Raw genomic sequence first — 25,608 nt, forward strand, 5'->3', positions numbered from 1 at the left:
AATTTAATTCTATACCTTTTTTCCCTCACTATTGCAGAGGAAATTAAAGGAATACTTTTTATTTCTGCATTTATAAGTTCTGGGAAGTAAAGATTGGAATACTTTTGAGAGATCTAAGATGAATCAAATATTCCAGAATTTAATTTAAAGGTCATTTTCTCTTAGAAATTGAGGAAGCTTAATTTCAGAATAAAAGTGCATTGAACATAAAGAAATTGATATGGATACATCCAACTTTAAATCACACTTTCTCTTAAACTGAAAATGGAACTTTCAGATCCATAAATTGCCAACTTTTATTAAAAATAATACTTTGGAATAGATTTGGTAAAAAATAACACCTTCTGACTCATGTAGTAAATGTGAAGGAAAGTTTTCTATTTAAATAGTGAGAAAAGACTTTCATTGGTTGCTATACCACTTAAACAATCCAAATTAGACCCTCTCAGACAGGGTCTACAAAGTTAACTCAATCCTGAATTCAGAAGATCTGTTTAAGTGTGGGATATGTTGCATTCCCCTACCGTCTCTGGTGTTTAAGTTTATAAACTCTTTCCAGAAACTGTCATCTTGGGAGATACAGCATGCTTCTGAACCAGCTCATAAAGTGGCACTCAACAAAAAGAGACAATACCTATAATGCTTTCTTTCTTTCAGTTCTCTCTTCTCTGAAACAGTCCAACCATCTTTGCTTACACAATTCATGTAGTCTGGTCATCAAAACATAGCTTACTCCCCTAGCAGTACTGCTTCCCTAGTTTTATACCTGAGAATTCTCAACACAGCCCACACTCAGGCCCCTCTCCTGGGGCCCCTTCATATTTTTCTTCTCATTCTCTTGCTACTTCCATTCTTCCTTGCATTGTCTCCATTTTATAAAACCATTTTAGGAATTTTAAAGTCATTTTTGAGGCAATATTCCATGGTTGTTAAAAGAGTAGGTTTTAAAAATCTGACTACTTTATCAGGGCAGCACCAGTCTTGGAACTCCCCGGCCTCCACAGCCAGCCACCTGGCAACTCAGCCCTTCCCACCAGCAGGTCAGCAACAGCCCCAAGACCACCCCCAGGGCTGTGGAGACAGATGCACTGGGATTTGGCCCTGCCCACCAGCAGGTCAGCAGCCACTGCATAAGGCAGTCCTAGCAGCCAACCAGGCTGGGGGCCAGCCCTGCCTACCAGCACACTACAGCAGTCGGCCCTGACACAACAGAAAGGCCCACACAGCCCACATGGGTGGTACCCCTAAAGCATACAGATCTGGTGACCAGAGGGGAATGTGCAACTGGACCCCACAGGACATCTCCTACATAAGGCCACTTCTCCAAGATGAGGAAATGTAAATGACCTACCTAATACATAGAGACAAGGCAGAGGATAAAGCAGAGAATCAGGCAAAATGGAGACAGAGCAATATGTTCCAAATGAAGTACCAAGACAAAACCTCAGAAAAAAAAAAAAAAAAAACCAAAATGAGGTGGAGGTAAGCCACCTGTTTTATAAAGAGTTCCAGGTAATGATCAAAAATATTCTCAACAAAGAGAATATTTCAAGAGAAGAGATGAACACAGTGAGAAGTTTAACAAAAAGTTAGAAAATATAAAGAAGATCCAAACAGAGCTGAAGAGTACAATAACTTAAATAAAAAATACACTAGAAAGAATCAACAGTAGATTAGATGATAGAAAGGAATGGATCAGTGAACTGGAAGACTGAGTAGTGAAAATCATCCAAGCTGAACAGAAAAAAAAAATTTTTTTTTAATGAGGATAGTTTGCAAGACCACTGGGACAACATAAAGTGTTGCATACATACAAGATACATACATACAAGATTTGCATTATACTCCCAGAAGGAGTAGAGAGAGAGAAAGGAGCAGAGAACGTTTTTTTTAAACGTCTTTATTGGAGTATAATTGCTTTACAATGGTGTGTTAGTTTCTGCTTTATAACAAAGTGAATCAGCTATACATACAGAGAACTTATTGAATAATAGCTGAAAACCTCCCTAACCGGGGAAAGGAAAACAGACATCTAGGAAGCACACAGAGTCCCAAACAAGATGAACCCAAGGAAGTTCACGCCAAAACACATTATAATTTAAATGGCAAAAATTAAAGATAAAGAGAGAATCTTAAAAACAGGAAAAGGAAAGCAACTAGTTATGTACAAGAGAATTTCCATAAGACAATCAACTGACTTTTCAGCAGAAACTTTGCAGGCCAGAAGCAAGTGGCACAATATATCAAAGTGATGAAAGGAAAAAAATCTACAACTAAGAATACACCACCTGGCAAGGTTATCATTCAGATTTGAAGGAGAGATAAAGAGTTTTATAGATAAGCAAAAGTTAAAAGAGTTCAGCACCACTAAATCAGGTATACAAGAAATGTTAAGGGGACTTCTCTATGGAGAAAAGAAAACATCACAACTAGAAATATAAAAATTACAAAAGGAAAAATCTCATTGGTAAAGGCAAACATGCAGTAAAGGTAGTTGATCAACTGGTTAAAAGACAAAAATAGTAAAGTCATCCATATCCACAATAAGTTGTTAAGGAATACACAAAACAAAGAGATGTAAAACATGATGTCAAAAACATTAAATATGGGGGTGATGAGGTAAAAATACAGATTGTTAGAATGTGTTTGAACTTAAGAGATCATCAACTTAAAATAATCACTTATATATAGAGGTGTTATATATGAACTTAATGGTAACCACAACCTAAAAATCTAGAATAGATACACACAAAAAAGAGAAAGGAATCCAAACATAACACTAAAGATGGTTATTAAATCACAAGTGAAGAGAGCAAAAGAAGAACAAAGGAACAAAAAAGAACTACAGAACACCCAGAATACAATTAATAAAATGGCAACAAGTACATACCTATCAATAATTACTTTAAATGTAAGTAGACTAAATGCTCCATTCAAAAGACATAAAGTGGCTGAATGGGTAAAAATCCAAGACCCATATATATGCTGCTTACAAGAGACTCACTTCCAATCTAAAGACACACAGACTGACAGTGAGGAGATGGAAAAGTGTCTTCCATGTAAATGGAAATGAAAGGAAATCTGGGGTATTAATACCAATATCAGACAAAACAGACTTTAAAACAAACACTGTGGGCTTCCCTGGTGGCGCAGTGGTTGAGAATCTGCCTGCCAGTGCAGGGGACACGGGTTCAAGCCCTGGTCTGGGAAGATCCCACATGCCGCAGAGCAGCTGGGCCCGTGAGCCACAATTACTGAGCCTGCGTGTCTGGAGCCTGTGCTCCGCAACAAGAGAGGCCGCGAAAGTGAGAGGCCCGTGCACTGTGATGAAGAGTGGTCCCCACTTGCCACAATTAGAGAAAGCCCTCACACAGAAACAAAGACCCAACACAGCCATAAATAAAAATGAGTAAATATTAAAACAAAACAACAAAAAAAAAACACTGTAACAAGAGGCAAAGAAGGACATTACATAATGATCAAGGGACCAATCCAAGAAGAAGATATAACAACTGTAAATATATATGCACCCAACATAGGAGCACCTAAATACATAAAGTAAATATTAACAGACATAAAGGAAGAAATTGACAGTAACACAATAATAGTAGGGGATTTTAACACCTCACTTGTATCAATGGACAGACCATCCAGACAGAAAATCAACCAGGAAACACTGACCTTAAACAACACATTAGATCAGATGGATTTAATAAATATATATTTATATTTCATGCAAAGGCAGCAGAATACACACTCTTTTCAAATGCACATGGAAAATTCTCTAGGATAGATCACATGCTAGGACATGAAACAAGTCTCAATAATTTAAGAAGACTGAAATCATATCAAGCATCTTTTACAAGCAGAGGTATGAGGCTAGAAACCAACTACAAATAACACAAACAGCTGAAGGCTAACCAATATGCTATTAAATGACCAATGGGTCAGGGAACAAATCAAAGAGGAAATAAAAAAATATCTGGAGACAAATGAAAATAAAAACGCAATGGTCCAAAATCTATGGGATGTAGCAAGAGCAGTTCTAAGAGGGAAGTTTACAGTGATACAACCCTACCTCAGGAAAAAAGAAAAATGTTAAATAAACAATCTAAACTTACACCTAAAGAAACTAGAAAAAAGAAGAACAAAAGCCAAAGCTAGTAGAAGGAAAGAAATCATAAAGAACTAAATAAAATAGAGATTTTAAAAAAAAAAGATCAATGAAACTAAGAGTTCATTCTTTGAAAAGATAAGCAAAATTGGTATATCTTAAGCCAGATTCATCCAGAAAAAAAGAGAGAGGACCCCAATAAATAAAATCAGAAATGAAGAAGAAAAGTTACAACCAACCACAGAAACAGAGGGATCATAAGAGATTACTATGAACAATTACCCACCAACACAGTGGACAATATAGAAGAAATGAATAAATTCCTAGAAACGTACACTCTCCCAAGAGTGTACTGAATCAGAAAGAAAGAGGAAATACGAAGAGATTAACTGCCAGTAATGAAACTGAATCAGTAAAAAAAAGAACTCCCAACAAAAAGAATCCAGGACCAGATGGATTCACAGGTGAGTTCTACCAAACATTTTTTAAAAGTTAACACCTAGCCTTCTCAAACTATTGCAAAAAATTGAAGAGGAAAGACTACTTCTATAAGGCCAGCATTACCTCATTCTACAAGGCCAGCATTACTCAGATACCAAAACCAGACAAACATACCACACACACACACACACAAAAAAAGAGCTGGAAAATACAATTCCCAGCAGAAGGACTATGCATTAATGAAGAAACTGGCAGCATGAGCCTGGCTAAATTTCTTAATTGCTATGTGCCAGTGATTGCTATGTGCCTCTTGCTTTCCCCTCTTTGGGTGTGTCTACAGCACTTTACCTATGCCTGTCCTGCCACTGAAAGTTGGGTGTTGTGAGGAATGGGGGAAATGGGGAAATGTTGGTCAAAGTGTACTAAGTTTCATTTATACACAATGAATAAGCTCTGGGAATCTAGTGTACAGCATGGTGACTATAGTTAATAATACTATATTGTATACTTGAAATTTGCTAAAAGAGTACATCTTAAATGTTTTCACCACACATGAAAGAAATAACTATGTGAGGCAATTGATACGTTAATTAGTTTGATTGTGATATCACTTTACAATGTATACATATATAAAACATCATATTGTACACCATTAAATACATATAATTTCTACTTGTCAATTATACATCACTAAAGCTAAAAAAGAAAAGAAAAAAGTTGGGCATGGTGGGGCAGATAACTTGTCTCTTATGTTCACAGTTCCTCAGATTTAAGAGCTGTGCTTAAAGAACTACACTGAAGGAGTCTAATCTTCACCGGGACCTTAAATGATAAAAAAACTAGTGGATGTTTAGAGTTGAGGGTCGTGGGGGAGAAGATGAGTACATTTGGCATGTGAAGAGGATGTGAGCTGTAGCTGCATGGTAGATTATGGAAGACTGTATTTTCTAAAGAGGCACAAAAAAATCTCTCCCGTTGCACATGCTCTTCTCGCAATGGAACTGACACTCCTCCCATCAAGAGATGATAAGAGATTTCTTGACCTTGAGCAGGATTGTGACTACAGCAGAAGTGATGCTATATGACTTCTGAGGGTAGGTCATAAAAGCTGGTACACAGTCCATCTGGTTCTCTCGTGGGCTTGCTCTCAGAACCCAGTCACCATACCACAGGAAGGTCAAGTACCCTATGCAGAGGCCCATATGGAGAAATGCTAGGCCTATAGCCTCAGCTGAGCTCCCTGCCAATGGCCAGCACCAACTTTCCAGGTGTTTGCATAAACCATCTTGAAAGTGGATCCTCTAGCCCCCAGCTGAGTGATACTGCATGGAGCAGAGACAATCTGCTCTTACCAAGCCCTGCTCAAATTACATGTCGATGAACAAAATAAATGGTTGATGCTGTCTTAAACCACTAAGTTTTGGGGTAGTGTGTTATGCAGCAAAGTACAACTGGAGTACCCTCTGTTTTCCCTGCTTGCTGTCTTCTATTTCTCCTCATTCCACATAAATTTTCTAGAAGATAAAGCTGATCAAGTTATGTCCCAGACCTTTCTCTTTTTTCCCATTTGGATCTCTGCCACTAAACTGTAATCACCTCAAGATCATGAATGATTTCTTAACTTTATAGAAACATTAAACATTTACTGAATAAATCAATTATCAAAATATTTTGTTCCTGGATCTTTAATAGGATCTATAATGGAGTCCTGACTGATAACATGCAAATTACGCAAAATTGAATTACCAAATTAATAATACTGATATCCCTTTAATGAATCGAATGAAAAAATTTAAAGAATTAATCCACTTTCAAATGTTAAAATAGTTTGTACATATAAACTGAGAGACATCCCTGATGAAAATAACTTGTGACTAAGAAAATATGAAATTTTATGAAAATCACTAACATTTCTTCATAAGCAGATCATACACTGTTTTGCCTAAACCTTAATAATCTGATTTTGGTAAGTTCTGAACTATAAATACAAACATAGTTCTGCTTTATCACATAATGTATGGAATTACAAGCAATTCTCAAAGTCTTAAGCATAACATTTGCTATTACCATTTCTGAGAATTTCTAAATTTTCTGTTAACACTATATACTGTATATATTTTTTCTAAATATTCCTTTATTCTTTCTGTAATATACAACCACTCCCAAATTACCTCTGTAAAAAAATTCTTGGTATGTGAGCTTCTTTTTTTCTTTGCCTCTTACTGATTAGTTCTTCCCAAGGCAGACTACTTTCCTTTTATTATCTATGTTAGATTTTTATACATTTCCTCCAAGAAGTTTAAGATGTTTGGCATACAGAGGTGTTTTTGTTTTTGTTTGTTTGTTTTAATGAACATCTTCCAGGCATTGCAATAGCAAAGAACAACAAAATTAGGAGGAAAAGATCACAGAACAAGGGACAGAGTAACAAGGTCAGAAGTGAAGCAGAGGTGGTTTATTTGCAGAGCAGTGAGAACTCAGGGAATTGTGAAAATAACTGCGTCCAACCCACTTTCAACTTTATAGTGCTACCCCTGGGAAAAGAAGGTGTCCTGATCTCACATCTTTACTTTGCTTCTGCCAGTCTCATATTTGTGTCAAGATAACTGATTAGAAATTGAGGTGTCATCCCTGCTCTTTGTACCTTATGCTGGATTTGGGCAAGGATTTGGGCAGCCTGAAGTCAGCGACTCTACTTGACTTTCCCTATATTTAAACTCATTGAAGAAATGAATTGATATACCACGTTAGTGGGGTGGTGGGGGAGTGGTGACTGGGTTTGAAATAAGGGGAGGCACAGAGTGCTATGGGTTTCCTGCCCTGAAGGTTGACAAGACCTCCAAGGGGAAGACTGTGACACTTACAGAAGTGAGGGCCTCAGACACTCTGAACGGGGACTAAGAGTTAGAACTAAGCTGACTTAAGGACAGTGAAGACATACGGACAAGGACACGTTTAAAAATGCCACATCTTCAGCTAAACAAAACTAGAAGAGCACATGCCAGTGTTCCATCTGTGCCACACAAGAGTATTCAATATTTCCATTGTGGATATTGTGACTTCTTGAGAGAAATTTTTGATAGGATGAAAAAAAGCAAAGTATTTCAACAGCTTCTTTAAGAGGGAACTGATGACCCCATTACAGCTGGTGGACAAAACACCAAAGAACTTTTTCATTCTCAAGCAGGCTAAATGGAGACTCTTAAATGCTTATTCAGCTGGATACAGTTATACATTTACAAAAGGAATAAACCTCTTACAACCAGCATAGCTTCAGTTGGTAACAACAGAGAAACTTCCAAGAGGAGTCATTACAGGCTACTCAGCTTCTGCCTTGCTGAGAGCCTTAGAAGTAGAGAATGAAAAGGAGGAAAGACACAGAGTGCATGTGAAGCAAGAAAGAAAAGTGAGAAGGGGAAAAGCAAAGAGTTGTTTCAAAATTTCCTTGAGAAAATGTGTCTGCTTTAAGAGTTTCCATAAAAGGAAGAAGCTCTCATTCTTGCAGCATGCTAAAGCACAAAAGCTTTTAGCATCTTTCGGAGCTACATGAAATAAATGGGAGCAGAACTTCAGGAACAAAAGCTAAATACCATAAAAGGCCTGAAATACCTTTTCTTATAAAGGGCAAGATTTTAATTGTAAAGTCTTTTCATGAATATTAAATGGGGAGAAAGAGAGAAAGAATCAGCTGAATTTTCAAAATAGCTCTCAACCCATCAATGAATATATCAGTCAAAAATATATATTATATACGATATTGTTCTAAGTGGCTCTACTGGGAGCCCCTGCTAACAATTTTGTGTGATTCCATCATGTTTTGGCTTTTTCATAGTGTTTTAATGCACTATGCATTATAATTGATCAAACACATATATGTAACAGGACTTAAGGGCTTATTCTTTTCAATATTTTTCCCTGATTACAGTGGTAATCAATGTTTATTTTTACATATTAGGAAAATTCTGAAAAATATAGATTAAAAATTGCCTATAATACCAACTCTCACGAATAACTAATGTTAACATATTTATGTCCTTAACAAATATTTATTGAGCACCTCCTTTGTGCCAGTCCTGTCTTAGAATACAGCAGAATTTCCATACTTGTGAGAAGAGACAGAAAATGAACCTATAAACAAATAAATAATATTAAATACTAAAAAGTATGAAGAAAATAATACAGGCTAATGTGATAGTGAGTGACTGACAGGTAGGAGAGGGCAGAGCTTGAGGTGGCCGAGAAGGGTTGGTCACTTCGAAAAGGTAACCCTTGAGCAGAAAGCTAACTGATGAGAAGGAAGCAGATGTGGCAAGACCCAGGAGAAGACTGCAGAACATAGACCGATACAAGCAAAATCCTATTTTTGCCTGTTTTTAAATGTAGGGGGTGGGGAGGGGACTCAGATATGGCAGGGATGTTGGAACTACCAGACAAAGAATTTAAAACAATATGATTGATATGCTATGGGATCTAATGGGAAAAGTAGACAACATGAAGAACAGATGGGTAATGTAAGCAAAGAGATAGAAATTCTAAAAAAGAAAAAAACAGAAATGCCAGAGATCAAAAACACTGTGACAGAAATGAAAGCCTTTGATGTGCTCATTAGTAGACTGGACAAGGCTGAAGAAAGAATCTCTGAGCTTGAGGCTATGTCAACAGAAACTCCAAAACTGAAAAGCAAAGAGAGAAAAAGATTGAAAAAAAGTAGAACAGAATATCCAAGAACTGTGGGACAACTACAAAGTATACCTACCTGTAATGTAATTGGAATACCAGAAGGAGAAGAGAAAAAGGAACAGAAGAAATATTTGAAGCAATAATGACTGAGAATTTCCCCCAAATTAATGTCAGACACCAAACCACAGATCCAGGAAGCTCAGACAGCACCTAACAAGATAAATGGTGAAAAAACAGAAGGAATGAGAGAATTAGAATTCTTTAAAAGAATAATAAAAAGTCCATATCTGATATATTTGTTTTAAAAAGTTCTATATCCTGAAACAAAACCCTCTTATTTCAAAATGGATAGCTTTTCCTGTCAAGGTGCAAAATAGCATATACAAGGGAAAAAAACATCTTACTTCTTTTTGGTTCAATCAGGGAAAGAGCAATATACGTGACACATACAAAGTCCACTCTTAATCAAAGTAACAATTTTCCTGTATTTATGTTTTGTGGTCAGTACAACAAAGCAATAGGGGTTCTGAGCCAGAACCAGGGATGTGAGTGATTCACTGCTGCCCCTATGAAGAGTGCAGTCCATCTATCAGGTTGATCCTGACTATGGGTGGCAGGCAGTGTGTGTGCCCAGGGCAGGGTGCAGTAGAGGCAGAAGTCCCCCCCCCCCGCAGAGAGAAAATCAGATTCAATCTGTAGAGTCAGATTGAAGCTGCAGCAGGAGGTGATCCCATTCTTCCTGCAGTTCCCAGGTTTCCTACGGGAAATGCCTTCTGCTGCATGGGTATCAATGGAGAGGATGAAAATGGAGAACGTGAGTTTACATGAACGGGCTAAAGAGTTAATTAAACTAAGGAACCCCCATCAAAGACTAAGTAAACGCCTTCAATAGTTTCTAATTTCAGGTGACTGGTAGATAGCTGTTCTTTGTGACCTCACAAATAGTACAGTATTTCATCCACTAGATCATGGTTTTTAGGACAGGGACAGTGTTGTGTTTTTTTTTCCTTTTCTCACCACATGTAGTCAACTGCTAACATGGTCACAATTTTTTACTTCTCTTTGTATTCACATAGGAGGCAATGTAACTTTGCAGCTCCTCCTGTTAAGAGGTAGAATTTACTTTCTCTACTTTTTAATGGAGACTAGCCTTGTGACTTGCTTTGAACGACAGGACGCATCAGAAGTAATGCTGTGTTAGTTCCAAGCATAGGCCTCAAGAGGCCTTTCACACTCTTGCAAACTTGCATGTGTGAACAAGCCCAGGCTGGCTGGCTGAGGGATGAGACCACCTGAACCAGAGACAGGCAGCTGAGGCCATTCTAGCCTAGCCAGCCTCAGCTGACCCAAAAGCTACCTGCACATGCATAAGTAAGCCAAGTCAACACCAGAATGAAAGCCCAGCTCAGCCCAGCTCAGTGCAGCCAAAACGACACCTTACAGAACTATATACAAAATAAATGGCTGCTGTATTAAGCCACAAAGTTTACAGGTGGTTATTCATGCAGCAAAAGCTAATATTATACTTAGTCACAACCATAGTATCAGGCATTTAGAAAGCACACATCACAAGATGGATAAATATGCTGTTGAATAAATTAATTCACCTAACGTAATGCCCATGGTGGGCCAGTGCTGTGCTAAGTATGAGGATACAGAGAGAACACACATGGTCTCCGTCATCAAGGAGCTTTCAGGCAAGTAGAAGAGACAATTCAATGGTATTTATACAAGGTATTGTCACAATCCATGATAGTAGTACATTCAGGAAAATGTGGGAGATGCCCAGGACCCAGATTAGGAGTAGGGGTCAGAGGAAGCTCCTTGAGGAGGTGATTCATTAGCTGAGTGATAAGAAAATGAGCACAAGTGGCTAGATGAAGTAGTGGAGGTTGTGCAGGTATGTGTATACTATACAAAGGGAGAGAAAAGTGTGGAAAGCTACAAACTAAACTGCTCAGGAAAATGGGACTGGAGTATGAGAGGTAAAGATGATTAATTTTTAGTGTTGCTCTGTTACCAGCTATGGGGATCTCAGAAAATCACCACAGCTAAGTATTTTCTCATCAGCAAATTAGGACATGAATTGTACTTGGCACACAGAGTTGTTCTGAGCAATACATAAAATAATCTACGTATCTGTTAATCCCAAATTTCTAATTTATCACTCCTCCCCTCCTTCCTCCTTTGGTAACCATAAATTAGTTATCTACCTCTGTGAGTCTGTTTCTGTTTTGTGAAAAAGTACATTTGTATCATTTTTTCAGATTCCACATATGCATGACATCATATGATATCTGTTTCTCTTACTTCCCTTAGTATAATATCTAGGTACACACTACTATATATAAAAAAGATAAACAACAAGGACCTATTGTGTAGCACAGGGAACTACATTCAATATCTGGTAATAACCTATAATGGAAAAGAATCTGAAATAAAAAATATATATATATATATTTATATATATAAAACTGTATCACTTTGCTGTACACCTGAAACTAACAACATTGCAAATCAACTATACTTCAATTAAAAAAATAATAAACTATGTAAAGTGCTAGCATAGTACCAGCATGTAATATATATCAATACTTAAAGGCCGTCTATTATTATTGTTTTTATTTTCTTGTTACCATAAGCACATATTTCTTTGAATTTAAAAGTATTTCAACAAAGTATAAAAAATATCCTAACTAAAGACATCACTGAACACTACAAATTATATGTAAATCTTGGAAAGAAGCAAATTTTTTACCTGAATTTTTATATTCTGTGTTTCTGTAATAAGTCCAAATTAATAAAAGTGGAGAAAAGGTTTTCCAGGCAGAAGGAACAGCAAGTATAAAATAGAGCAGTGTGAAAACTATTTGGCACGTATGTGGGATGGCAAAAGCCAAATGTAACCAAAATATAATGTGCCAGGGACAGGGTTCTGATAGATGAGGCAGAGAAAATAGCAAGAGCCAGGTCATGATGGACCTCATATATAAAGCAGAGTTTAGAGTTTACTCCAAAGGCAATGGGGAGCCATTTCTACTTCTTATTAGGAATTAACATGGGGGGCAGACTTCTGAGAAAACAATCAAAAGATACACTTTCTGTTTAAGTAGGGGTGAGATGACAGCATTTCATTCATTGAGCTTTATTCAACAACAATTTCTGAGTGTCTTCCATAGATCAGTACTTCTCCAACATAGGTGATGACAAGTAATAAGATCCAGGTCCTGCTCTCAGAGGACTTCCAGACTAGTAGGTCAGACAGCCTTGGGAGCAAATTGCTACAATTCAATATGTTATGTTGTAATACGAAAATGGATCAATTTCTATGAGTATAATAGGTTGGAAGTACTAATTCTGGGGGATGGGGATGGGCAGGGATGTTAAGGACAAAGATTTGAATGGTGCATTGAATGAAATCTGACCTCAGCCCTGTCCATTTCTGTGATCTCCAACTTCTCTACAGACCACTCCTTCCTATAATCCTCTCCATCATATCAGAGTACTATTTCTGTTTCTCCATCTACTGCCTATGATTGCCAAAGTGACTGCCTTAGGCACCAATTATAAAAGGAATAATACAATTATTTACATTATATAACCTGGGCCCAACAGAATTAAATCATAAACACTGTATATTTAGATTTACCTAATTCCCAAGTCCCAGAAGTAAAATTTTGCAACTTTTTCCCTTTTTTAATGAGACTCAAACTCATAATAGTTCTCTAAACTCAGTTAACCAACCACACAATTCAGCAAAAATCCAACTTCGAACCCCATGGCTCTCAATTTCGTTCAATGTCAGATCATACATTAAAAGCCATATTATGATTTATCCCATAAAATGTGAATGTTTGGTAAAACAGAAAGCCACAGTAAAAACTTTTAAAAAGCAGAAGTCAACATGAAAAACTTTGAATAGCTTTTGTTATTATGTGGGTTACTATAGTCAGTTTAGTAAGAGCAACCTTACTGGCCACGTCTCCAATCCCGAGATATAAGCATCTGCCATAGATGGTGGCACACAGGGACCCTTCTTACCAGGGACCCTCACCTACGGATCCATATTTTCAAGTTTTATATTGTGTTCAGTTTCTGTTCATCTACACCACAATGTGTACTTTTATTACGTTGACTATTTTAATTTAGTTACTATACCAAAATCTACTACAAGAATAAGTGTGTACTAAAGAATAGATACTATGGTTTTTCTTATAAACACAAGGAAAACTTCTAAGTAGTTTTCAAATATCTGACTAGGTTGGGAAAGTTAAACCATCATCTTCAACATCTAGTGACCCTTCTTTGCTTTTGTAAAACTTCTGTCATCAAATGCACACTTAAATAGGCAGGATCGTCAATGAGATTAATATAAAATATGTTCTTTTGGATGACTGAAATCCTCTAAGCTCCTCCTTTACCATTATCTATTATGAAAAAATTTATTTGTACATATTCATGTGTGCCATTGAAAGATATTTCAAGTGGTAGCAAAAACATTTCTTTAAAACAGAACTGTAACAATCTATTCCAGTATGCTGTATATATTCTGTGTAATTCTCATACTTAAGGTACTCTCCATGAATGAAAGCTGCTTTAGCAGCCCTTGGCCAGCAATAAATTATAGAACTAGGATTCGAACTCAGCCACTCCAGCTCCAAGACTAAGCTCTTTTTTTTTAAATTTAATTTTTATTGGAATATAGTTGATTTACAATGTTGTGTTAGTTTCAGGTGTACAGCAAAGTAAATCAGTTATACGTATATATATATCCACTCTTTTTTCTTAGATTCTTTTCCCATATAGGCCATTACAGAGTATTGAGTAGAGCTCCCTGTGCTATACTGTAGGTCCTTATTAGCTATCTATTTTATACATAGTGGTGTGATGTCAATCCCAATCTCCCAATTTATCCCTTCCCCCTGCCCCTTATCCCCTGGTAACCATAAGTTTGTTTTCTACATCTGTGACTCTACTTCTGTTTTGTAACTAAGTTCATTTATACCCTTTTTTTAGATTCCACATATAAGCGATATCATATGGTATTTGACTTTCTGTGTCCAAGACTATGCTCTTAACCACCATGTTATATGTCTCACTACCACTGAAGTTGAGGTTGATATTCCTAACAACATAGGAAGTACTTAGTATGTGTTAGTTATTATTTTTATTGTTTCACTTGATTATATACATATGTATATACACACACACACACACACACACACACGTGAAATATATACTTAAATGTGCATATATCTGTGATAGATTTATACATCTGTGGTATATAATACATATACATCTGTAATAATTTTTAAAAATCAATGCTATGAATGAAAAAACTAATCAAAGGAGAAAGAGAATTACAATATTACAACTAAATTAAGAAATTAAAAGAAAGTAAAAGATATTGATATATGGCTGTATTTCTGCTATGTGTTTTCTTTGGTCTACTATAACCATTTATTTTGTTTTGATGAACAGATCTGACCCATGATGAGTGTAAAAATTGTACAGAAGTGATAGTACTGAATCAGATCTTCCACAAAGAAATAAAAGAAGAATATCATGCTAAATATTAAGATGAAAGTTTGTGGAGGCTCAAGTAACCTTCTAAGATATCTTCCAGGAAATAACAACAAAACAACAACAAAAATAATAAAGCTGACTATTAAGGAATGGTGAGAATCCCTTATTTCTTAGAAAGCAAACACAGCACTACACATTTAGCAATCATATCCTCAGGTGGGTCTTGATGCACCCATGTATGAATTTAAATAATACGAAGACTCACCATTTATATTTTATAGGAAAGGTTCTGTACAAAATAGAAGCTGCTTGCCTAGCATTGGAATTAATTTGCTAAAAGAAAATTTTTCCAAAGTTTAACAACTTTAATTTGGACTTGAATATTTAGAAAATTAATCTTTAGATAACAGTATAAATAAAACAGTATTATTTGGTTATAACTGTGTATTCCACCACAGTTAGTGAAAGCTTATTTATATTCAAGTAATAATTGATAGGAAATTCTTTAAAGATTAATCTTTTCCCATAAATTTAAAAATATCCATAACATGAAATAAGAGTAGCATACTGATATATGAATTTACTCAACATCTCAGTATAATGAAAACAAGTTTATTTGAATATTCATTGAAATTTTATTATATTCTGCTAAAACCTTACTTTCCAATACTTTTAATTACTACAATTTCTCCAGACAGTCACGAAATGACAATACAAGTCAAAGTCTGCAGGAATTACTATCTCAGGAGTAATAGAGGGCCCCAGACAACGGGCAAGTACATCTTGTATTTGCAAACCAAGGGGAGAAAGAAGACAGTTTACTGTTAGGGTTTAGAGTTTTTGATATGACTCTTAACTTCTCCTGACCTCATGAACATAAGACAGTACTTTAACTCAGGGTCAAGGTACTGTGTTAACTCAGAAATGGACTTTCTCAGGGAACTTGGGGTCATTATTAGGGCCTCGTTTGTCTATCTTGTCTTGGAGAGCTTCTGCCACCAGGATGGAGCCCTGGGAGCATGGCTTAGAGGAAAGTCCAGGAATTGTCCCTTAACAGAGTCACCACGAGCAGCAGCAGGAACGAATGTTAGGCTAAACAGAACTTGGCCTAGGAGGCCCATTCCAGCATGATGCATCTTTAAGAGAAAAATAATTCAGTCCTCAATGGGCATAACACCCAGGGCAAAAACGATGGTTAAGCTTTTAACATTCTCACACTTAGGAGAGGGAATACATTTTTTCCCACCACATCTTACAAGATTAGAGGCCCAAAGACTCTACGTGGAGGTTTAAATCTTTTACTGAGTCCCTAAAATCACCAAGACTACCAGAAGCATATAGCTCATTGGAAGGAGATTAACCTAGTCAAATTTACAGTGTATTTTGCATTCGCGATCTGTTGTCAACTGCTACCATTCTTTTTTTTTTAATAACATTTCCCTGAGGTGGTGATCATCTGCAGGGAGCTGACCGCAGGGGGGCTGTCCTTGACCCAGGTCTGGCCAGAATACACTGTTCCCCCTATGCAAACGGATGGTTTCAGGGACGGTGAGGCCACCGAAGTCAGACCACTGAGACTCAGAGGTCAGACCTGGGACTTGGGCTGAAGCTATCTACAGAGACACTTCTCTTCCTGAGAAGGCCAGCTGTCAAGGCAATGTAAGTCTGAAGCTGCTGGACGTCCCCTTTGCTTCCAAACGCAGGGAACCTGCCAACATAGAGGACAGCAGAGTCCTGCACAGAGAGAGAAAGGGAGAAGCACAGTGTTCTGTTAACACTGGGGAGACCTTGGATCCTGGCAAGTCTGAAGCCCTGGACATCTCAGATACCTGAGCCAATAAATTCCTATTTTGTTCTTGCTGGTTTGAGCTGGCTTTTTTTTTTTTTTTTAATCACTTGAAAACTAGAGAATCCTGACTTACTTGCCTGTATTTCTATTCACTTCAACAAACATTGATTGAGGACCTTCTGATGGCCAGGCCCTGTTCTAGGTGCTGGGGCCACAAAAATGAATTAAACATAGTTGCCGAACTCCTGGGAATTCTGTGCTTGGCAGTAAACCTAAGATTTAAAGGTTCCATATAGCTTATCAGGCCACATGCTGTTTTGAAAGCACAGACCACGAATATCTGTATTGACCCTATCTCACTGGACCAGAACAGTCATTTTGAAGGGCAAGGAAAGGGAATACCACCCAAGTGGTAAGCATGCTTTAAAAAACAAAATTGGCAGTACATTTTTACAGACTAATAATCAAAGAATAAAATTATACTTGAGAAGCTATTCTATGAGCAGCAGAATATTTATCATGTAAAAACAGTATTCTACAACACAAGAGTAAATACTTTATTCAAAGTTTACTGTACCAAAAATAACAATGCAGAAAAAACTCATACTAACTTTAGTTGAGTGTTAATTATGATAGAGATAAAACAAATGAACCCAGAGAGAGCATGAAACATGGGTACGTTATAAGCTAGGAGTTCATTTAGAGAGTTCTGTATTTAAAGTAGTTTACTTTGATACCATTAATCAATACTCATTTTCAATCTAAAAATACATGAAGAGGGAGATTATGTTTCCAAGTCAACATCTACTTAGTTCATCCTATGAATCAGGTACTCTGGAGGACACGGCATTGAAATGCTTCAGGGCATTTTCTTTTAATAAGTGAAGAGTAGCACTTCCCATAAGAATATAAAACTAGATGAGAACTTTAAGCTGAGTCAAGAAAAAGACCTTTCCCAAAGTTCTCATATTAGTATCATTCACTATTTATAAATAACAGTAACATTTTATTACGAAAGTATTTTTAGTAGGTCATAATAAAAAGATAAAATAGAATTAGCATATAACTTTTACAGAAATAAATCTGGTAGGAATACAAAGGTTGTCATATACAGCAAACCTTAAGTAAAACTAAGAAGTAACTATGAAGTTTGGCTTTAGCTCTCACTTTTCTGAGCTCTTAGTTTAGTTACTCCATTCTTCAGGGGCCATGTGCCCCTCACCTCCATGTATCTAGAAAGTTCCTCAAATTCTAAAGGTATTTCTCTTCTTTTGTCCCAGTACTGATCATTCACAATTCTCAAGCAGGGAAGAATGATATGCTAATATACAGCATGAAAAGCAATTTTCTTCAGGTGCAACAGAGCCAGGGAAATATCAGTCAATATTCAGTCTATTTAGTTTCACCATTCAGAGGCCATATGACACGATTATACCAAAAGGGAATTTGGGGGATCACTTTCCAATAACATGGTTAAGTCAAGGTAAAGGTATCTGCCAAACCAATCTGGGTGTGTACTATAGTTAGGAAAGATAACATATCTGTGCTCTGCATTCCTCTTTATTTCCATACAACAGGTTTTATCTTTTTTTCCTCACAGTCTCCAGTAACAGTTTCTTTAAAGACTGAGCCTCACCTGAGCTGTCCTAGAGGAAAGGGATTTTTCCATACTCCCTTCAAGTGCTCTTCATTCCAGGTACAGTTATGAGAGCAGCCAGCCCGACTCTGGATCCCACGAGGAGAACCAGATGGAAACTAAGAACCTTTGCTAAAAGTCAGAGCAGCTGCCTCCTGCCAAGTCCCAGGCCTTGACACACCTTATTAACTGGCATAGAGCAACCTCACAAAATTATTCACAGCAAGGTGTTAATGATTAATAACAAGCTTAATGTGTTATGGCTCAAACACAAGCCAGTAATACATTTTAAAAGAGCAAAGCAGAGGGGATGGAATACAACAATGGAATCTCAAAGACCTAGGCAGCTTACAAAGTTTTTAGACCATTAAGGCATCCCAGCAGCCCTCAAATCAAATCAATTTCATAACATTGATCCCCCTATCATAAAGGAAAATTGGCTTTGCTAACAATTGATAAATCACTCATATCCAGAAACCTTTCCATTTTGCACCTTCTGATACTGTTTCTTATGTACCATAATGTCCACCAACACATGTAATAAGGTCCCTCACGCCTAGAGGATGCTAATAAATATTTGTCAAGGTTTCTTAGCACTGGTTAAAAGAAATCTAGAAGAATCAGCACAGTCTTGAAAGGATGAAAATCCAGGGAAAATATTAAGAGGTAGAATTAATAGGTAGCTATCTATTGCTCAAGTATCTAGTATATGATGGATGCTCCTTTTTTTTTTTAAGTGAAAATAATACTATGTCATTCAAATAAATCACAAAAGAAAAGTGGTATTAAATCGAGGTAAAATTGTTTTCATTGAAAAACTAGTCAATGCCTGGCACTTGAAGGTTATCTAATAAGGGCAGCTTCAGTGTATATACAAGTTTACCAATAGTCTGAACTAGTCAACACACAGCCTGAGGTCAGTGACATTTTTCTTCAGAAAGTGTGGCTGCTCTCACAGACCATCCAGGATTCAGGGATGTTCACGTTCAACACACTCAGTCTTGACCACTTAGGTTTTCCCCTAATACCAAAAAAAGACCTACATTTTCCAATATAGGAGGATGCACTCTTAAAGCAAAAGCAAGGCAGAGTACCAATGGAAAAATAAGAATGAAACAAACCAGAGTGAATTTACAATGCTGAGAGGAACAACAAAATTCTACAAAATCATTATTAGATTTATTTAGATTTTAAATATGTTTTTCTCTGAATATAAATACTCAAAAGATGGCTACTTTGTTGCTCACCAATGAAGTGCTTGATATGCTAGCAATATTCTCTTTACTCTGAACTCTTCAGGCTATTCAATATTTAATGAACTCTTTAGAATATGACTTCTATTCCTTTAAATTCCAGAGTCTTCTAACTCTAGATTGATAAAAATTTTTAGTGCCAGAAAGAGTCAGGCACTAAATCAGGTTCAAGTCTAATTTTACAGTTGAAAATAGTGAGGACTTGCCTAGGGTCACACAGAAGCAGAAAATAAGATCAGAAGAAAAACATACTGACTTTAATAAGGGTGCTATTTCTTACACACCTACCTTATGTCTCTGAGTACAACAGTTCCTAGTCATGACATTCTGCTGTAGGTTAATACCTTTGTCAGAAGACAATTTCTTTATATCCATACTTCACCAGCTCAAATGTTTGCAGACAAGCAAACCAAGCCAAAAGTACTTTTGCATAAATTCCCATTTCCTTTTAAAAGGGATATGCAAAATTAAAAAAAAAAAAGAGTAAGTGGGTTTACTAGATTCTCAGAATCGTACAACAAAACATTAATAGACTATGCTTATAATAAGTAAACCACTAATCTGTGTCTGGTTGACTTGTGAGTGTTTATTATCATCATATCCTGGTTATCTGTTTCAAGAAATTCTTACACTCAACTGGTGAGCATGAAATATTTTCCTCAAAGCAACACAGCTTTTCAAAACAAATTACAACTGGACGTTTCACAGCATCTTCTCTAATCTGGTGTGATCAACTCTAACTGTGCAGAGACAGCTTACTCTCTAACAAAATTTGTATACTCCCTGCTGTAAGACAGATCCTGTGGATCCAGCAAACTTACCCACTCTTTTTTGGTGTGTTTTCCTAGAAAGCAGCTGCCCAGCTAGTGACATTTCCCAGCTACTGTTGCATCTAGATGGGTCCATAAGACTGGTTCACATCAGAGGAATGTCATAAATGCAAGAGAAGTGTGTCACTTACTAGCCAAGGTGGATGAGAGAAGGCTGTGTTTGCTCTTCTCTCTTCTTTATGTTATCTTTCTGCCTGAACACAGAGGACTTTAAGACCCCTAGTAAATAGCACAGCCCCATATGGAAGGACCCTGGATTCCAGAAAAACTTCAAAAACACACATACTGAAAGTTATGTGAGAAAAAATCTACTGTGTTAAGCCACCGAAATGCTTGACTTTATTTTTTGTAGTCACTAGCAAAGCCCTAAGTGACACATTGACCTTACTAGATACATCCATAGGCAAAGTAGATATTCAGATGGTAGTAGCTACATATATTGTATGCCATAAATATGTGGCATAGAATATTAGTAATTTTATTATTAAACTTCTCCTCTGACTGGCCTGCTCCCAAGATCACAGTCACTGGTGAGGCTTAAGTTCAGCCAAAATCAGAATTTCTATGGTCGATCTGAGCATTTAAAAGGACTCTTCATTATACTAAAACAGTAGGTGAAAAAATTTATTGCAGTAGTACCTGACTACAGATTTCTGCTGTCAATTACATCTCTCTGTAAGTTTCTGAAGTCCAAGGATACTTCCTTGGGACTCTTTATCTTAAGAGCTCAACAAAACAACCCCTCTTCCTCAGGAGTAGGTGCCATATGAGGGGGCTTATTATTTTTAAGAGGAAAAAGAAAGCATCAACTCCTGGTGCTAATGTAAAAGATTCCTTTGGAGATACTTTACAATCTACAATAAATAAGGTCCTAAAACATGCTCAGATGTCCAAGGTTCTGACTAAAATTAAAGTTGCGCCTCCTTTTTAATCAAAAAAATACACAAGGTATAAATCTCCAACTGCCAATCCATTTTTGTTCAAATGATGACTTAAATTCTATTGGAAATGTCTGTCGTCTATTTTGCATCTGTTTTTATAGTAACTAGTGACAATGGTGCCTCCTTAAAAAAAAGTAGATGAGTTACTTGATACTGATCTAGATTAGGGAAATGGACCCAGGAAGATTTGTTCCCTTTTGTGGCATCCTGAAGAACAAAGGCTTGAAATAAATGGGAAGTGCTGAGTCCCACAAAGTTTCTATCACAGCTTGGGGCAGACAGCATGACCAAGTCTGCGATCTTCTCCTTCACACCAAGCCAGCTGCCTTTACGGTTGGTTAATCTGAGGTGTTTTGCTCACATAGCTCACACTCTCAATCCTTTAAGCAATTTCACCTGTTTTAACTTTGTGCTACACTCATCAAATAACAAGGGGAGACTATCCAGAAAGAATTTTGATGTATACAAACTTTTTACTGAAAACCATACATATAAAAAAATACTGCTTTTATCTTGGAAAAGGGTCTATTTCAATTGAGTTGAACATAAGAAGTCAGTGGAATTATTTTTTCCAATAACTAACCCAAATAACTAATGAACTTCCTGGGTTGTTAATTTTCAGTCAATTTTGTAGGAGTACTTTCTCTATGAAGCTCTCCTTATCGTCCTCTGGTAGATGAAATGTTTCTCTATCTATGTACCTTTTATGGCACTGATTACTCTCTAATTTGTCTTTCTAGCTATTTGCACACTACTTACATATTCTAATAGACCCAAGCTCTGAGGAATCATCCACTTCTGATTTATCTTGGTCTTTCCTGCACTTCAGTACCTAATACAGCGCCAGGCGGGTAGAAAGAACACAACAAATATTTTAAAAGCAGCACACACACTATAGCACTCTATCCACTGGACCGCTGTCTGTAATGTCTTATGAGAAAAAAGCTCATATCCACATGTCAATACGGATGAGGATACCTTTTCTGTACCTTGCATACAAAGCAGCTATAGTGAAGGTGCTGCTGGACATTTTCCCAATAACTAAACTCTTCTCTGAATAATGCCAGAGGACAGTTCTCTAGTTAATTTCAGTGGGGTTGCACCTAGAATAAATGCCTTAACACTAGCATTTTAAAAACATATAGATTTAATCACCTTATTAAACATTGTGCTTAAAATCTCCCACAGTACTTCTTCATCTACAATATCAAGTGACATATGAAAGTCAGCATATTGTATTTTTTAAATGCTAGTTATATTCATCCCGCCATAGCCTAAAAGTCTAAAAGCAATTATGATTGGGAATAAACTTTAAAATGTTTTAAATTTTTATTTGGAGGTCTAAAAAGAAATCTAGCAACCTTCTCATTTTTTTTATCCACTATAATTCCAATTTGTCATCTGTTTCAAGAAAAAAAATCAGAGAAGAATCATCTAATCTAATCTAAGACACAATTATTTTGTGTCGTACCATTATTTATTGAGCAATTAATAAAAAATTGCCAACTAAATGTCAGATGCCAACAATTACAAGAAACAATTTCGTTTCCGAAATGTTAAAATGTGAAATAAAAGTTCACCTCAGAATCAATGAAATGAGATACTTAGCAAAGAACATGTAAGATGTAATAAAAATATTATGGAAATATAATACAAGAATGAAAGAAATACTTATTAGAACTGAAACTTTTCTTGTGAGTCTATTTGTTGTCCTCAGCTAATATCATTTACTTACATAATTATAGTATAAAATTTTAAAACTATATTCAAAATTTAAGTGATTTACACTGACTTTCAAGTTAATATAAACTCAGTGGTCAAAAGAGTACAGTATTGTATGTGTCCAGAAATTAGTAACCCTGGTTCCCCCCTGGAAGAACTAAGTAACAGAACACAGTATGAGAAAGAGAATTTTCACTGGGTCATTTAGTACCTTTTGAACAAAGGGCCCCGTGCATGTATCAACTATACAAATTAAAAAACAAAATTATTAAAATACTCTCTTTAAAAAATTGGGAGAATAGGGATTTCTCTGGTGGCACATTGCCTGCCAATGCAGGGGACATGGGTTCAATCCCTGGTCTGGGAAGATCCCACATGCTGCGGAGCAACTAAGCCCGTGCACCAGAACTGCTGAGCCTGTGCTCTAGAGCCCGTGAGCCACAACTACTGAGCCCAAGCACCGCAACTACTGAGCCCATGTGCTGCAACTACCGAAGCCCGCGTGCCTAGAGCCTGTGCTCCGCAACAAGAGAAGCCACTGCAATGAGAAGCCCGCGCACCGCAACGAAGAGTAGCCCCCGCTCGCCGCAACTAGAGAAAGCCTGCGCGCAGCAACGAAGACCCAACGCAGCCAAAATAAATAAATAAATAAATAAATTTTTTTAAAAAACATGAAGGTGAAATAAAGCCTTTTTTAAAAAATTGGGAGAATAGAACATAATATGTAAAGAGTTTGATTTTTCTAATCCACTGGTTTAGGGAAAAAACTGTAAACAAGATTCACAAGCTTAGACTCACTGCAGGCTTCACCAAAGTTACATGCCACTGAGGATCCATAATGTATATTTCAGAAGGGAAAATACTTTTCCTTTAAGAGATGACATCCATCCTGAGGTTTGCAAGAAAAAACACCCACCTCCTTTCATGAGAAATATTTGTCGCCCCCTTTCATTGAAGACATCATTGGGCTTCTTCAGTAGAAGCAGAATTTACCATTCAGAAGGAGATTATACTTTTGGTTTCCAAGAAAGCATTTGGATTGTAACAAGATCTGATTTTTTCGGATAAAGTCATGGAGCAATTTACAAATAAGAGTTTCTGAGACATTCTTGGATGTCTAAATGCATAAAGAAGAAAAGGTTTCTAAGGGTCATATATATGAATTTAATAGCACTATCCTGTTTGTGTACCCAACCTGGGGCCTCAGGGATGCCACAAAAGCCCCAGCCTTTATCCATCCAACAGTTACCTACTGTGGTGGAGCTTAGGATCCCACTTAAATAACGGTTTAAGACAAATTTTTACTTTTGACTTTTCATCGAACTGCCTCTAGCTGACTGGCATTCGCTGCTTCAGAAAGTTTTCAAATTTGAACCATAGGTGGAGGTGGTGGATAAAAATGAGTGAACTGACAGATCTGTGTGGGAAAGCACATACTACCTGTCAGACTATCTTTATAAAATGGGAAAAGGCACTTTACAAAATGGGAAAGTCTGATTCAACGATGTATGGATTAAACAAAGGACTCAAAATGATGCTTTAAAACATTCTTATCTAGATTCCAATCTAGAAAAATGGTACAGATGAACTTGTTTGCAAGGCAGAAATAGAGACACAGACGTAGAGAACAAACGTATGGACACCAAGGAGGGGGAAGGGGGGGGTGGGATGAATTGGGAGATTGGGACTGACATATATACACTAATATGTATAAAATAGAGAGCTAATGAGAACCTGCTGTATAGCACAGGGAACTCCACTTCACTGTACAGTAGAAACTAACACAACACAGTAAAACAACTATACCCCAATTACAAAATAAATGAAAAAATAAAACACTCTTATCATCTTAAAAGCTACTCTCAGCTTTTGATTCCCAATCCTCTTCTAACATTTTGCTGTGATGCTGTGGCCAAGAACCTATTTTTCATAGTATCTGCAGCGTGTAACTGGCTGGAACATGTACAACAGAAAGTCAGGTCCTGTGTTATGGGCACCAGCTCTCTTACTAGAACACTTCCATAGACTTTCACCACCTATCCAAAAACTGACCACAGGAATCCAAAATAGCACTCCAAAGAGAATCTGGTTCAATTTGCACTGAGTATAGTTATGCACCTTCCATGGCCTTCCTGTCATTAATTGAAGCATGAAAAGCTTTTAGGAAGGGGATTTTTTGCAGGGTTGGGTAGAGGGAGGAATCAATAGTTTTGTCTTGGCCAATGTTAAGTTTGAGATCCTATCAGAAATCAAAATGGAGATGCAAGGTAGGCCACTGACTCTGTAAGTCTGGAGCTCATGGGAGAAGACCAGCACAGAGATGTACATTTGAGAGTCAGCAGTGCAGAGATGATATTTTAAGCCATGAGCCCAGGGCGTGTGTGAAAAGGGGGCTGAGGACAGAGCTCTAGGGATCTGTACCCTTGCTGATGGAGGAAGAAAACCAGCAAGTAAGACAGAAAAAGAATAGCCAAGAAAGCAAGAAATTAAAATTAATTAAATAAAATAAAATTTAAAACTCTTTATAGTTCACAGAGGCCTAGAGATGAAGTGGCTCATGTAGGGGGATACTGTCAACCGTGTCAAGTGCTGGTGAGATTGGAAACAGGGTACTGATAAAGAACAGTGTAGTGTTTAGAGAAGAAATTCTGAACCAGACCGCCCAGGTTCAAATAC

The 25,608-nt window shown here is 37.0% G+C and overlaps 1 protein-coding gene across 11 annotated transcripts in view; it reads right to left on the reverse strand.

Annotated features, from left to right (window-relative positions):
- MCTP1 (multiple C2 and transmembrane domain containing 1) overlaps window positions 1-25,608 on the reverse strand; it is a 557,626-nt gene that overhangs the window by 379,183 nt on the left and 152,835 nt on the right. The window contains exon 1 of one of the 11 annotated variants that reach the window (XM_059916788.1): window positions 18,187-18,270. The exons of the other annotated variants lie outside the window; for them this stretch is intronic. Coding sequence (XP_059772771.1) covers window positions 18,187-18,219 — 33 coding nt within the window. The 5' untranslated portion in view covers window positions 18,220-18,270. Of the gene's footprint in view, window positions 1-18,186; window positions 18,271-25,608 lie in introns of those variants that run through there. 11 annotated transcript variants of the gene reach the window in all.

This window comes from Balaenoptera ricei, chromosome 3 (genome assembly GCF_028023285.1).
Source record: "Balaenoptera ricei isolate mBalRic1 chromosome 3, mBalRic1.hap2, whole genome shotgun sequence".
Taxonomy (NCBI): domain Eukaryota; kingdom Metazoa; phylum Chordata; class Mammalia; order Artiodactyla; family Balaenopteridae; genus Balaenoptera; species Balaenoptera ricei.